This window comes from Solanum pennellii, chromosome 4 (assembly GCF_001406875.1).
Source record: "Solanum pennellii chromosome 4, SPENNV200".
Classification (NCBI taxonomy): Eukaryota; Viridiplantae; Streptophyta; class Magnoliopsida; order Solanales; family Solanaceae; genus Solanum; species Solanum pennellii.
Window position 1 is genome coordinate 1,348,162 of NC_028640.1, and position 14,508 is coordinate 1,362,669.

The window sequence follows — 14,508 nt, forward strand, 5'->3', positions numbered from 1 at the left end:
TTTTTGTTGTATTTTGACAACCTTTGATGTTTCGCCAGAGTCTTTGTTTGAATCCTTCTGAAGATTCATAGGATCATGCAAAGACTTTTTCCTATTTTCTTTCCAATTATCATCGTCGGAATCATATATCCTTCTATTAATTAACGGATCCATTACTATGAATTAATAGAACAATTAACAAAAACAAAAAAGAGAAGAATATACGAATTGATGATGGATTAATAATAAAAAGATGCTGGGTTCATACGATTCCAGATTAGGAAGAAATAGACGATGATGGATTAAGAATAAAAAGAAGAAAATAAAAAATATGCTGGTTTGAGATGAATGAAGACGATTAAGGAAAAAAGAAGAAGTGAAACTTGATGTTAGTAAGAACAAAACGGTAGAAGGCACTGGAAGTTATCCTGCTTCCTGATTTTTTGAATTTTGAAATTCAAAATTTCAAAGTTTGGTCTTTTATTTAAATTTAATTAAATTTAATAATTCAAAATCAAAAAGCTGATTAAAAGGTTGAGTGTTTAAATGGATAAAATTTAAAATTCAAAAACTGATTTAAGAGGTTGAGTGTTTTAATGGAGAAAAAATAGGCATTAAAATTGGTAAATGTGTATTATAGGAGAGAGATTGTAATGTATCTAAAAACTTACACTAAAATAAAAAAAAAGGGAATTATGTAATATTTAAAAAAAGTAGGGAAAATTAGAGAATATAAAAATTATAGTTGTGTATTTAAGTTATTTTTCCTATAATCAATTCGGCCGCCTTTATAATTGGAGCCCAAAGACAAAATAATCTACATCTATTAATTGGAGTCTTTTATTGAAAATTTAATGTTTCTCCAAACTAGCTAATAATTAATATTCGTTCAAAAAAAAAATTAGTCTAATTAAGTTTTAATTTAATTAATCGATATTTCACGTGTCATTGTCATGCCTACATTAATCACCATTTGTAGCTTATTAAAAAATTATTTTCTAAATATTAATTGTTTGTTTGATATAAATACTGGATTCAAGAAAATATATATCACAATTTTGACATAAATATATAATTTATAATATTCCTTCTGTCAGTAAATTATTTATGATTTTATTTTACATTTTACACTATTTCCAAGAAACACAGGTTGACTTTCTATATTATATACCTTATTAATATTTGAACAATTATAATATCGACTCAGAGCTAAAATATTTGTAATTTTCAAAAGTATATATTATTAAGGATTTAAATGACAAAAAATAGTTTATTTTTTCTCAAACTTCTAATATAATAATAAATAAAGATAATTATCTTTAAAATAAAATCACGATAAATAATAGAAGACGAGTTAACGATGAAATCATAGATCGACTAATAATTTGCATCGGGATTGGTGATTAATAAATAGTGTACAGTTCACTGCAGAGAAAGTGGCAAAAATTAATTATATTATCGTGGTACATTATATTTGCTAAAAACCTTAATCGTGCAGACAAAATGGAGAATATCTACACTTCTTTCTTTTTTTGCATAAAAGTTGACTAGATTTAAGTGTATTTTTTATAAGCCATCTTTAAGATCGAAATTTTAACTTAGTTTAATTTGTTTATTTTTTAAAACCATTTAAAAGAAATATTTATATTTTTGGTAGTTTTTTTGTTTTTGATTTTTTGGTGATATATTTAAGATCATAATTTTTTAAGCAGAATAGCAAACATTTTAAATTATATAAGGTATTATAGCTACAATTTAAGAAAATTGTAATTTGCGGGTACAATTTTCTGAATTCTTGCTATTAGTTTGGTTTATGAAAACTGTTTGATTTGTATAAATTCAGAATTTGTATAATTCAATTTTTGAGTATATAATTTCAGAATTTTGTATATGTTTATCTTAGCTATTTGTATACGATTTATGAAAAAATCATAATAAATTACATTGTTTATACATTGGCAGATGAAATATACCAACAGCTAGAGTTTTGAAAAACTCCTAAATGTACAAAAATAGAATTTGTATATACTTACTATATTTGTATATTGGCCAAAATTGTTGTTACGATACTAAACTTTATGGAGGACCTTTTACCCGTGCACTATATAATAATGTATTCTAAAGGTATATATGTGCCCACGTGGACATATTGCTATTTATAATGCTACAATATTTATGATGTCCACGTGGGCACATATATACCTTTAAATAGTGTAGGGGTAAAATGTCCTTTCTAGAGTTTGATATAATCATAACAATTTCGATCAAAATTCGAATATATTTTAAATTTTTTTATTTAATCAAATTAATTTCAAAGATTAATTGTATTTGACTCTCACGAAATAAAACATAAATTAAAATCCTAATTTGAAACGAAAGGGAATATGAGTTGAACATGTAAGTCAAATGATAATTTACTCCTCTAACACGTAAACTATTTTTTTATTATAAATAAATGAAAATGGATTGGAACTAAATGTTTATTTGCTTTTCATTTGACCAAAAAAAAAATCAAGTTGTTCAGATTTGTTTTTTAAAAATTAATTTCTCTCAAGAATGTAGTTTAGAAAAAGTAATATTTTTTTAATTTTATGATTTGATAAAATATATTCTTGATTGATTTTACACTTGCATGCGTCATGTGTGTACATGTAATAGTCAAATCTCAACTTTATAGAAAATTATTTTAATTAGGGACCATTTATAAGTTGTAAAGTTTACTTGGTAAATAATAAAATTTGCACATTCTAATAATAATAATAATATAATAATATATTTTTATATTTTATAAGTATCGGTAATATAATAATGTTAAAGTTATCATTAGACACAAATCAATTACTTGTCTAAATTTTCAATCAATTGAAAAATCACAGTACATATTACCTTCATTAAAGTAAATAAATCCATAAACATTATTAGTAAATAATTTAAAACATTATTCTTTCATGAATTAATAAAAATAAAAGTGTTTTAAATAGCAAAATATAGAAGTTCTATGATTTTGAGAAGCATAAAATTGAGAAATGAAAATCAATAGAAAGTGAAGATATAAATTTAATTATATTTCTAGCTAATTTAAAAGAATATTCAAATGATATTCATTGTTATGATATTTTCAATTAGTAATTATGTGACTCGTTATTTGAGTTATTGTGAATTTTTCATATTTTTTAAAAATGAATTGAATTTTTTATTTATTTTGTTAAATAATTTGAGGATCAATAATGCTAATTAGGGAATTTGGTATATTATTTCGATACGAACTTATAAGCTAGCGAGCCTCAATCGTACGTTAAGCTTGTTAAGAATCATAGATGGGTGCTTGAAACGTGTGTTTAACAGAGCGAAATTCATACGTATGTCATGATATTTTTTTGATATTTCGCCCAAAAAAAGCTTTGAAAGTGTTTCGAAAATAACTTTGGCATAGCTTGATAGAGCAAAATCTCACACATATATCATAACGTATATTGCCTACCTGAACGAGCCAAAAAGAATCTAACACATAAGCTTTAATAGAGAAAAATCTCACGCATCTGTCATAACATTTTATTAGTATTCCACTCAAAAATAAGCACCGAACAAGTTTCAAAATAAATCTCTCGAAATTATAATTTAATTTGCGAAAATATCGATAACACTCTTTTTGACAAAATTTATTTCATAGAAAACAGCAATATCACTTCATCTCTAAGTTTCAAATCTCAACTTCCAACTATATGCATCTATTAAGGTAGCGTTAGCTTAAAGATTAGACATTTTAAAAATGATATTTCGTCTCAATTTATTGTGAAGATAATATTATATTTGAGTTCAACATATTTTTTTTCTATAATTTTTTTTTAAAAAAAAAAGAACTAGTTATGTTAACTTGTAATATTTTTTTAATATCAAATATATATATATTATTTATAAACATCTGAAAAATCCATATCCAAATTTATAATTAAATTTGAAAAGAAGTGTCGAAAACATTCTTAATCTCTGCACGAATTGTTAGTTTCATTCTCGTATTATTGACAACCATAAAAATACCGTTTTACTTGACTAACTTAAATACACCTTCGATATTTGCAACATATATAACTGAAATACACCCCAAAATTTTCGCAAAGTTTAGAGTATTTTCAACATTTTTCTCGACTTTTTTTATTAAGACACTCTCATGCTTCTACTAGAGTTTGAGACCATTTATTATATTATGCGACAGATCAAGGATTTATCAGAATGTATCTAAGTTTTGTTAAACAAATAAAAAATTATTTTTTTTAAAAAAAATCTGAATATCCTTACATAAATTGGAGTAAATGGGAGTAATAATTTTAACTCAATCTCAAAATATATTTTGTAGACTCAATTATTTTTCAAATTAAAAAGGAACAAATAAAACCTTAAAATATGGGTAGGTTACAATTTTTTTTTTAGGTGTACCTACAAAAAATAAAAAATAAAAAACTTTTGTAATGTTTCACGTGGTAGGCATTAAACCTGAATAATAAAGATTGATGATGTGGAAATAACATAGAAAGAGAAGTAAAAAATTGGAGACATAAAAGAAAAAAAAATTCCCCATTAGTTAGATTTTTTTATACGTAAATTAAAAAAATCATAAATAAAAAAATAATTTTACTAATATATTTTTTTTAATTTGATAAGGTAAACAACTAATATGAGATGTAAGAAGTAACGTTCAATTTAGTTAGACTATAAATAAAATGTGGAGACCCCTTCTTTTTCTTCTTCTTCTTCTTCTTTTTTTCATACCATATTCGAAGCTCACATTGAATAATATTATCCGCTCCGTATTAATTTATATGATATAGTTTAATTAAATATTAAATTCAGAATGAAATTATAGTTTACAAAATTGTTTATCTATAATTTCATAAATATTTTATATTTGTATAACTATAAATTATTTTATAAAAATTAAAAAAAATAATTATTAATTTCGAAGTCTTAGTTTTCAATTTGAACTATCATACAAATATTTAAATTACAAATTCGTACTAAAAAATGTATTGACTATTCCATCACCAATTACTATCAAGTTGTTGTGGAGCTCGCATTATTAATCTGTCTCTCAACGTGGAATAAAATAACACCATACGATCTCAGTATTTATTTCAATCAAACACAAGATAAATTCATTCTCAAAAATTAATTTCGATATTAATTATCTCTCATCATTCACACCAAACGAGCGTTAACATTAATCGATTAGTTGAAATACCATCTTTTAAAATAATATAGCATTTAATTTACTTGTTCTCTTTATGGTCTTCAACTGCTTATTACCCAACACATTTTATTGTTCTGAGCTGTATGTAATGTAGTAACAAAAACCAAGAAACAAAGATAAAATAATTTTGTGGATTTATAGTTGGTTGAGTAAATTTATGACTGTTTGTACCGCTTAATAAATATGCACATTAATTAAAAAAAAAGACAAAATCTTTATTGACAAAACACTAGAAACATTTATAAAGAGTGTTAATGATCACTAAAAGAATATATAAACGATAAAGATTGAGTAAAAACTTTTGTTATATATATACATGGACTAATTACAGAAATCACATACTTTTAAGACAAAATAACAATTTATGCCTTAAAAGTTTATCATTACAGAAATTCCTCAAACGGATACATTAATGGAGGGTCCGATTGCACTAATGACCAAAAAATCAAAGCGTAGATACATTAAAAAGAGGATAGAATACATGCGCTGATATATTAAAAAGAGGGTCGGATACATTAATGGAGGGTTCGGATACATTAATGGTCGAAAAATCAAAGCACTGATACATTAAAAAGAGGATCGGATACATTAATGGAGTGTTGAATATATTAATGACATTTTTGACTTAAGAGAAAAATGAGGAATTTTGAAAATTTGTAAAATTTATAAGAGATAATACTAATAACGAAATTAAAATGTGGGATTTCTATAATTATTCCATAATCCACGGGCCTTGATCGGCCCATATTGAAATATATTCACCTACATTTGAAGCAAAATGATTTGTGAAATTGACATGCATACATAAAAATTAGGGAAACTTACGTAAATCTCAAAAGTTTAGAAGCTAATTACTTAGATATACTCTAATTTGCAATATTATGTATCTTATCAGACTTTGGTGGATCAAATATGTTCAGATATATGTATCTCGAGATTCATGGGATTAAAATTGAGTGTAATTTGTTATTGATATATTGTATCCAAGTGGATTAACATGCATTTGAGTTACATAACAAATCTCGCTTGCTACCCTTACCTCTCTCCTTGCTCGTTACTCTCTCATGTATCTAATATCTCATATACATGCGAATCACACCAGATACATATAGATACATATATCTAGTGTGACTCGTATGTATCTAGAATACATAACAAAATATCGCTCACTTCTCTTTCTATTTTAGTGTATCTAATAGCAAAAATACATGTTTTAAGTGTATATTCCTCAATATATGGTAGGAAATTCTTAATCAGTGATAAGATACATAATATTCTGACTATATATATAAATTAGAAAATGTTACCTTCTCTCAATATGTCACATATTTAATCCACAGCCTTGAACTCTATTTACAGCTTTTCTGGCCTAATATCAAAGATTTTAAAAAAAGGTTTATGTTAGTCATAGGTTCACAGAAAGCAAAACAAAATTAATTGTTGTTTGTTCATTAAAAAGATAGGTAGCATATCAAACAAAACTAAGTTTGCTTTTGCGGGCTAGGAGTAGTCAGTCACTCATTCATCCTTAACCAGAAATCTCTGTGTCAAGACTTGGATACGAGAGTCACCTTTGTTTGGAAAAACTTTACCTTCTACCGTGGGACTTCCTGACGCAAATTTGGATTAGTCCGACTCAATAAGGGTACCAAACACCGAGTGAAAAGCCAAAAGGTAAAAAGAGTTGCTTTCACAACTGGATATAGTTCTACTAAGTAAAAGGGAATGAGCAATCTGTATGCATATACCTCCTTATCCCAATTAGTGCATATATTTATCGCGATAAGCGCCACATTTTGCACTAGCAATGCACAAATGATCCCCATCCATAGTCCCTAAAAGTATGAACATAGATCAAAGACAACGATCGATGAGATTTGATTCGGGGTAGTTAGTTTTGAGGGGATGTTAAAAGAGTAATAAGAGATGTACCATGCCTCCAGTATCGAAAACGAATGCAAAGAGAACAGAAGAAGGTAATCCCACAACATAATAAGCTCCAAGATTGATAAATGCACAGAGTTTTTGCCATCCACATCCTCTAGCAGCCCCTGAAAATGCAAAATGAGCATACTCTAGTCTGTAACGTTATCGTTCTTAATACAGCTAACGAAAGATCAGTCGAGTACTTCTCAACCTGAAAGCACACATTGGAAGCCATCCAAGAAATCAGATAAAGCAAGCAGAGGCAAAATCTTGGCAACGTATTTGATCACTTCTTCTTCGTTGCTGTATAGTTTCCCCCACACAAAACGAACCAAAATGGTGGTGGTCGCGATTATCAATCCTACTGATATGGCCACAATTACGACAACATGTAAAGCTAATCGTGCTCCTTGTGGACGACCAGCCCCCAATTCATTTGAAACTCTTGTGCTGATAGAAACAATTAGTTAAAGTTGATACATATCAGATCACTTGAGTACCGTGCATCGACTTACCTTATAGCACCACCAAGTCCAACTGAAACCATGTACACCATCCAACAAGTATTGAGACTGAAATGAATTTCAAAAGAACTTGTGTAAAGTTATACGTACGAAGCAAAATGCACAATAAGAAGGATGTTAATAGAACACGAACCTTATCGATAACACTGATGTCTCTAATTTAGGATTGGGGAGAAGGCCAGATAACAGAACAACCATCTCGAATGACCAATATTCAAAACTGAAACCAGCGAGATAATACGTTACAAAGTCCAGTTACTCCATAACAGATATGTCTAGTAATAGATTGGAAAGAATAAGAACATCGATGCATAAGCACGTTAACGAGTAAGTACATTGAACATATTGATTAATGAAAAAGAATGAGATTGTACTTACCAAATCATAACAGCTGAAGGAATGGCAAGCTTGATAAAATCCAGAATGTCGTCCAAAGCTTCCTTCGAAAAACCAGTCCAAGTTTTTCTACAAGCCGGGGAAAATTTAACATAACCAGCTAATAAAAACACGTTAATCCAATACGAAATGGCATTAGCCAAAGCAGCTCCCTTGCTTCCGAGACCAATCTTGAACACGAAAAGCCAACATATAAGAATGTGTAACAAAGCCGTGAAACCAGAAGTCAACATCATGGGCATCACTATATTTTGAGTCTGTAGAAATCTGTTGAGGCATTGAAGGATGCCATACGCGAAAAGGCCTGGGATCATCCATCGATTGAATTGTCCTGCTTCGTTTGATATATCACGGTCTTGACCACAAGCAATGAGAATTGTGCTGGTGTTGAACCATATCAGTAAAAGCACAATGCTCAACGAAAGAAGAACGAGCATTGCTCTTTGTGTGTAAATGCCAAGCATATGGTATTGCTTAGCTCCATACGCTTGCCCACATAGTGTTTCCAGTGCACTTCCCATTCCTAACTACCAAAAAAATCGTGAAAATCAAGGAATGAAACTTCGAGATAAGAAAGGAACTAGCTCCCAATTAGCTCATTCGGGCACAAAGATGAACTTGTCTATTCTGCGAGTTCAACTGAACCTATTACTTTACACTCGAACTATGTATACTTATAACAAAAAAAAGGGAATTCCTTATCTCTGAGTGCGATTTGAACTATTACATAATCGGGAATAACGATTAGTTTTGCAACCAAAAACTATAAATACATCACTATTCCAATTTGAGTACCTCTGTAGGATAAACCTCAACACGAGAAAATGAAGAGCAACAACATCAAGCGATTGAGTTAAGTAGTTCGTCATATAAAAATTATCAACCCCAGAGATATAGTAATAATTATAAATAGACAAAATTGTTTCAAGCACCGAAATCAGACACAATCATACTATAAATCCACTAACTCTTGATCATGGATTCACCTCTATTCGAGCTGCACACAAATCGAATGAATAACCATTCAACATGATTTGAACAAACAACAGCAAAATGACACATGTTATCACATTTTTTAATCCACTAACTCTACATCATGAATTCGCCGCTATATATTTAGTTTTATCTACTTCTTCTTTTTTAATATCACGACACCCCTCCGTAAAATTCCTAGCTTCGCTGCTATGTGCAATATACAAATCCAATCAACAACCATCAAACAATAGTAATTTGAATCCACTAACTCTAGATCATGAATTCGCCTCTGTACAAATAGTAAACTCAACTTTTGTTTTATTTTTTTAAATATTATGACACTCATAGTGAAAATCCTGACTCCGCCACTACTGATGCAACATACATATCCAATCAATAACCATTCTAAGATGATAAATTGAACAAACAATAGTAACTAACAAAAAAGAAGTTAACTTACCAAAACACTGAATCCAGTGACTGAAGCAAAAGAAGTAGCCATAGAAGCACCAGAGAGAGACAATTCACCCAAATGACCAACAAACATGATGCTAATAACTTGAAGACAATATTGCAGAATATTAACTGCTATTAGAGGTACAGCAAGTCTTAATTGCCTCTTAATTTCTTCAATAATTGTAGTAGTATTATCAAAATCATGGCTTGTTTCTTGATTTAACAATAATGGAACTTGTAGACCTTCCATTTTTTTGTTGTTGATTCAAGAAAGTAAAAGGAATCTTAATCATCATTTTATTGGATGACCCTTAGTATACATTTGGACAAGGATTTATCATATTATAAAATTGTGGGGTTCCTATCATAGATAGAGATCTAATTAACGACCCTTCTTTCGTTTTATTTTATGTGATATTATTTAATTAGACGTAAAATTTTATTATATTTATCAAATTATTTTTATAAAAATTATTTTAGTGTAGTGAGAAAGATGTTTTAAATAGTCGTCAAATAAGGAGATTGTGACATTCCTTTTTTAGACAGATTGAAAAGAAAATGATGTGATATAAATTGAATTGAACGTGATAATATATTTTTATATTTGATACTTTCATTTGTAAAAAAATATATAAGATCGATATAATATCATATCATATAGATATGGAGTAATGAAAATATCTTTAATATGTTATTTGTATGTCAAAAAGATATTGAGTTTATTTATTGTGTCGATAATAACAATAATATACCTAGTGAAAGAAATCTTGGGTGGCTAGAGTAGTGTACGCTGACCTTATGACTACATCATGAATGTAGAAAAATTGTTTTCAAGAGACATTCGAATCAACTGTAACAATTTCAAGAATAAAAAAAAGGAAAACAATGAAAAGAACGTAACTACTAAGAAGAGAAACGGTGCAAAGCCTAAAAAAAATAAACATGAACAACAACTTAACAATACACTAGTCGAAACACAATAAACTGATGACGACAGATATAAAAAAACTAGAAGCACAAAAATATAGCTCGTCCCATAAATCTTCTACTTTAATACGTGACTCCATTGTCCTTCTATCTAATGTCATATCTTTGATAATATGTAGTTGCGTGTCCCTTGTCTAATTATTCATCTCCAATGTTTTTCTGATTTTATTACTATTATTTACGCAATATTATATTTATTTTAGCATTGATTATTATTAATTTACAATAATATTTTATTAATGATTGATTTAGTAAAAATAAGAACTTCCAAATTATTCGCCAAAAAAGTTGGAATAAAAGCAAAAAAAAAATAAAAAAAAATGCAAATGCTCTTCGTTTTTTCAGCAGAGTAAAAAGAGTAAACGGATCTCACACACACACACAGTGGGCTCTCGTTAAATCACCTCTTCACATTTCAAAACAAACCCTAGCTGTCCTTTTTTTTCCACTTTCTCTCTCTACTCTTTCTCTCTCTACACTTCCATGGCTTCCCGGAGGCTTATCGCCTCTCTCCTCCGTTCGTCGGCTCAACGTGGTGCCGGCAGCGGTGGTGGTCCAATTTCCCGATCATCAGTAGCAAACTCTATTGCTAGACCTGCTTCACGCGCATCCCCTAAAGGATTCCTCTTAAACCGTGCTGTACAGTACGCTACCTCTGCAGCAGCTCCGGCGTCTAAGCCATCAACACCGCCGAAGTCATCTGGTAGTGAAGCTAGTGGAAAAATTACAGATGAGTTTACAGGTGCTGGTGCGATCGGGAAGGTTTGTCAGGTTATTGGTGCTGTGGTGGATGTGAGATTTGATGATGGATTGCCTCCAATTCTTACTGCTCTTGAGGTGTTGGATAATCAGATCCGACTTGTGCTTGAGGTTGCTCAGCATTTGGGTGAGAATATGGTTAGGACTATTGCTATGGATGGTACTGAAGGACTTGTTCGTGGTCAACGTGTGCTTAATACTGGTTCTCCTATCACCGTAAGTGATCAAAATTCCTTATCGTTTGTTTTTTTTTCATTTTCAAATGTTCGTGCTTTACTTATTTAAAAATTGCATTTTTTTTATCTGAAGGGTCTAAACATGAATATATAATATACATTGTTGAAAGTGCTTTCAGATCTTAATGCAGGAGATCTGTAGTTCTATAATAGTTCACAAAACTGCAATACGGTTGAATCATCTAATGTAATAGTTATCTGCTTAGGAAGATAAAACATTGATAAGTCGATCACACTTCAATCCCAAGTTAGTTGGGGTACTTGTCCTGTTACATTTGGCACATTGCATCCGAACACCTTCTGATAGTTTTGGAACGTCCAATCCCAAGTTATAGGTTTTACTGTACAAAACCTATACTTATCCTTGTGATTTGTTGTGAGAGTTTTGAATAAAATAGTACCTTTGAAGTGGAAAGTGGGCTATTACTATGCAGGGTGTTGAATTCATCTTTGCTCAGGATTTAGTGTTCAGCTTGAAGGAGACTTGGCTCTGTTAAGCTGTAGGAGTTTATTACCATGGGAGTGGATCACTCATGTGGCACTGTTAAGCTGTAGGAGTTTACTACCATGGGAGTGGAGTGGTCATGTTTCCTTATGATCACCAGAGGACATCCGTCACTCATGTTTCCTCGCATTATTTTGTTTTTTCTTTTAGAATTTATGATGGGGTATGGTGACTGTGCTTTGGCTTCGTTGTAATGGTATCTTCTGATTGTTTTTGTTTTTAGTATCTTCATTTTGGCTGCCTCCTGTCTTGTCCAAGTTTTCCTTGTATAACAGATTGTTTACGTTTAGTTGAGCTTGGACATATTTAATTTGTTTTGAGCTTGATGGTTTGCCCTTCTTGTGATGACAGGTTCCTGTCGGTCGATCCACCCTTGGCCGTATCATGAATGTCATTGGAGAGGCAATTGATGAGAGAGGCCCAATTAGTAAGTCAAAATTTCCGTGGATACGCAATATTCTAATTTATCCATTGGACTAAACTTTTAATCTATCCATAAGAATGGTTCTGATAATTGCATCTTAATCTGTAAAATGGTTACAGCAACCGATCACTTTTTGCCAATCCATCGTGAAGCTCCTGCCTTTGTTGAGCAAGCCACTGAACAACAAATTCTTGTCACTGGTATTAAGGTACTTGCTTCAATTCTTATTTTTTTGGGCAGTATATTTTTGCACTCCATCCAAATGCTGCCTGCATTCAGTAATGATTCCTCTGCTACTGCCTTTAACTGAACTTAATAATGACGACTATTCTATCATTATTGTGCTTTTGGTCAGGTTGTTGATCTTCTTGCACCATACCAAAGAGGAGGGAAAATTGGTCTGTTTGGTGGTGCTGGTGTTGGCAAAACTGTGCTTATTATGGAGCTTATTAACAATGTTGCCAAAGCACATGGTTAGGATTGGTTTCTTTGTACCTCCTTATATAGGTCATATAAAAGTCACTGCAAAGCTGATCAGTTGGATGACTTGACTATACAGGTGGTTTCTCTGTTTTTGCTGGTGTTGGTGAACGAACTCGAGAGGGTAATGATTTGTACCGAGAAATGATTGAAAGTGGTGTCATCAAGCTAGGCGAGAAGCAAGTTAGTTTAATCAAAATTATTTTCTCTATATTTTTATCTCATATTGTTTTTATCCTTGCATTGCTGACATATTATGATCTCAAACTATTCAGAGTGAAAGCAAGTGTGCCCTTGTATACGGTCAAATGAATGAGCCCCCGGGTGCTCGTGCACGTGTTGGACTTACTGGTTTGACAGTGGCTGAGCACTTCCGAGATGCCGAGGGGCAGGATGTGCTTCTCTTTATTGACAATATTTTCAGGTTTACTCAGGTAGGCATATCTTTTAAAGTCCATGTATAAATTTGCTTATTTTGTAAACCTGACTGTGGCACTATCTGCATCTTGTATTGAAATAGGCTAACTCAGAAGTGTCTGCTTTGCTTGGTCGTATCCCATCTGCTGTGGGTTATCAACCAACTTTGGCTACGGATCTTGGAGGTCTTCAAGAACGTATCACCACGACCAAGAAAGGTTCTATTACATCCGTCCAAGCTATTTATGTGCCTGCTGATGACTTGACAGATCCTGCTCCTGCTACAACCTTTGCTCACTTGGATGCCACAACTGTCTTGTCCCGTCAGGTATAATGCCGTTGTTTGATCTGGTGCTGTAATTTTATTAACTTTCACAGTTGATGGAGTTCATTTAACTTTGGTCATCACGTTTCTTTTTGGATGCCAGATTTCTGAGCTTGGTATCTATCCTGCCGTCGATCCACTTGATTCTACATCGCGTATGCTCTCACCTCACATTTTGGGAGAGGATCATTACAATACTGCCCGTGGAGTGCAGAAAGTTCTTCAAAATTACAAGAATCTTCAAGATATTATTGCCATTTTAGGTATGGATGAGCTTAGTGAAGATGATAAGATGACTGTTGCCCGTGCACGTAAAATCCAAAGGTTCCTCAGTCAGCCTTTCCACGTTGCTGAAGTTTTCACTGGTGCCCCTGGAAAGTATGTCGACTTGAAGGAGAGCATCAACAGTTTCCAGGTAATTAATATCCTCAATCTTCAACTTATTTGTCAGTTCATATTCATTGTCATTTGAACTTTAAAATATGAGATTATTGTATGTTTGTTGCATCTATTTGTTGTATGGAGGCTTTCTCATGCTGCTGGTCTGCCATGTGACTAGAAGTTCCTTTTACCTTCGCTCTCTATTGTATGTGATGAGCTACTGAATTTATTAGTTGCTCTCACATTATCATACATGCTATAAAACCTCTTCGACATGTTAAAATCTTAATTATTCATGTGATGCAACATTTCTTGCTTTTCTGCTGATAATTGGAGTTGAGCATCTGCCATTACTTTCCCTTGTCTACTGCAAGGATGTGCAACGCTAGTATGTAATTGACCTTCTTCCTGGTTTTTATGATGCTGATGAATGTTTTTTCCAAATCTTCGCAACTACCCCCCTCCAAAAATAGAGAACCTCCCCCCCCCCCCC

The 14,508-nt window shown here is 31.4% G+C and overlaps 2 protein-coding genes across 3 annotated transcripts in view; one reads left to right on the plus strand and one right to left on the minus strand.

The window, feature by feature from the left end:
• Positions 1 to 5,692: 5,692 nt before the first annotated feature.
• Positions 5,693 to 9,824, minus strand: LOC107015871 (protein DETOXIFICATION 16-like). 2 transcript variants are annotated; one of them, XM_015216290.2, is made up of 9 exons: positions 9,506 to 9,824; positions 8,053 to 8,597; positions 7,808 to 7,894; positions 7,666 to 7,722; positions 7,362 to 7,600; positions 7,157 to 7,275; positions 6,973 to 7,059; positions 6,532 to 6,593; positions 5,693 to 5,986 (listed from the first exon to the last, which is right to left on the minus strand). In XM_015216290.2, the coding sequence occupies exons 1-8, from the start codon at positions 9,749 to 9,751 to the stop codon at positions 6,546 to 6,548; spliced, it is 1,428 nt and encodes a 475-aa protein (XP_015071776.1). In that variant the 5' UTR covers positions 9,752 to 9,824; the 3' UTR covers positions 5,693 to 5,986; positions 6,532 to 6,545. The 2 variants fall into 2 exon arrangements, with proteins under 2 accessions (XP_015071776.1, XP_015071777.1); XM_015216291.2 differs by having other exon boundaries at positions 8,053 to 8,593; positions 9,506 to 9,643.
• A 1,034-nt stretch (positions 9,825 to 10,858) lies between these two features.
• Positions 10,859 to 14,508, plus strand: part of LOC107017712 (ATP synthase subunit beta, mitochondrial) — a 4,615-nt gene continuing 965 nt past the window's right edge. Inside the window, exons 1-8 of the mRNA XM_015217944.2 lie at positions 10,859 to 11,463; positions 12,340 to 12,415; positions 12,532 to 12,620; positions 12,768 to 12,885; positions 12,972 to 13,075; positions 13,168 to 13,326; positions 13,413 to 13,637; positions 13,738 to 14,049. Coding sequence (XP_015073430.1) covers positions 10,972 to 11,463; positions 12,340 to 12,415; positions 12,532 to 12,620; positions 12,768 to 12,885; positions 12,972 to 13,075; positions 13,168 to 13,326; positions 13,413 to 13,637; positions 13,738 to 14,049 — 1,575 coding nt within the window. The 5' untranslated portion in view covers positions 10,859 to 10,971. The remainder of the gene's footprint in view (positions 11,464 to 12,339; positions 12,416 to 12,531; positions 12,621 to 12,767; positions 12,886 to 12,971; positions 13,076 to 13,167; positions 13,327 to 13,412; positions 13,638 to 13,737; positions 14,050 to 14,508) is intronic.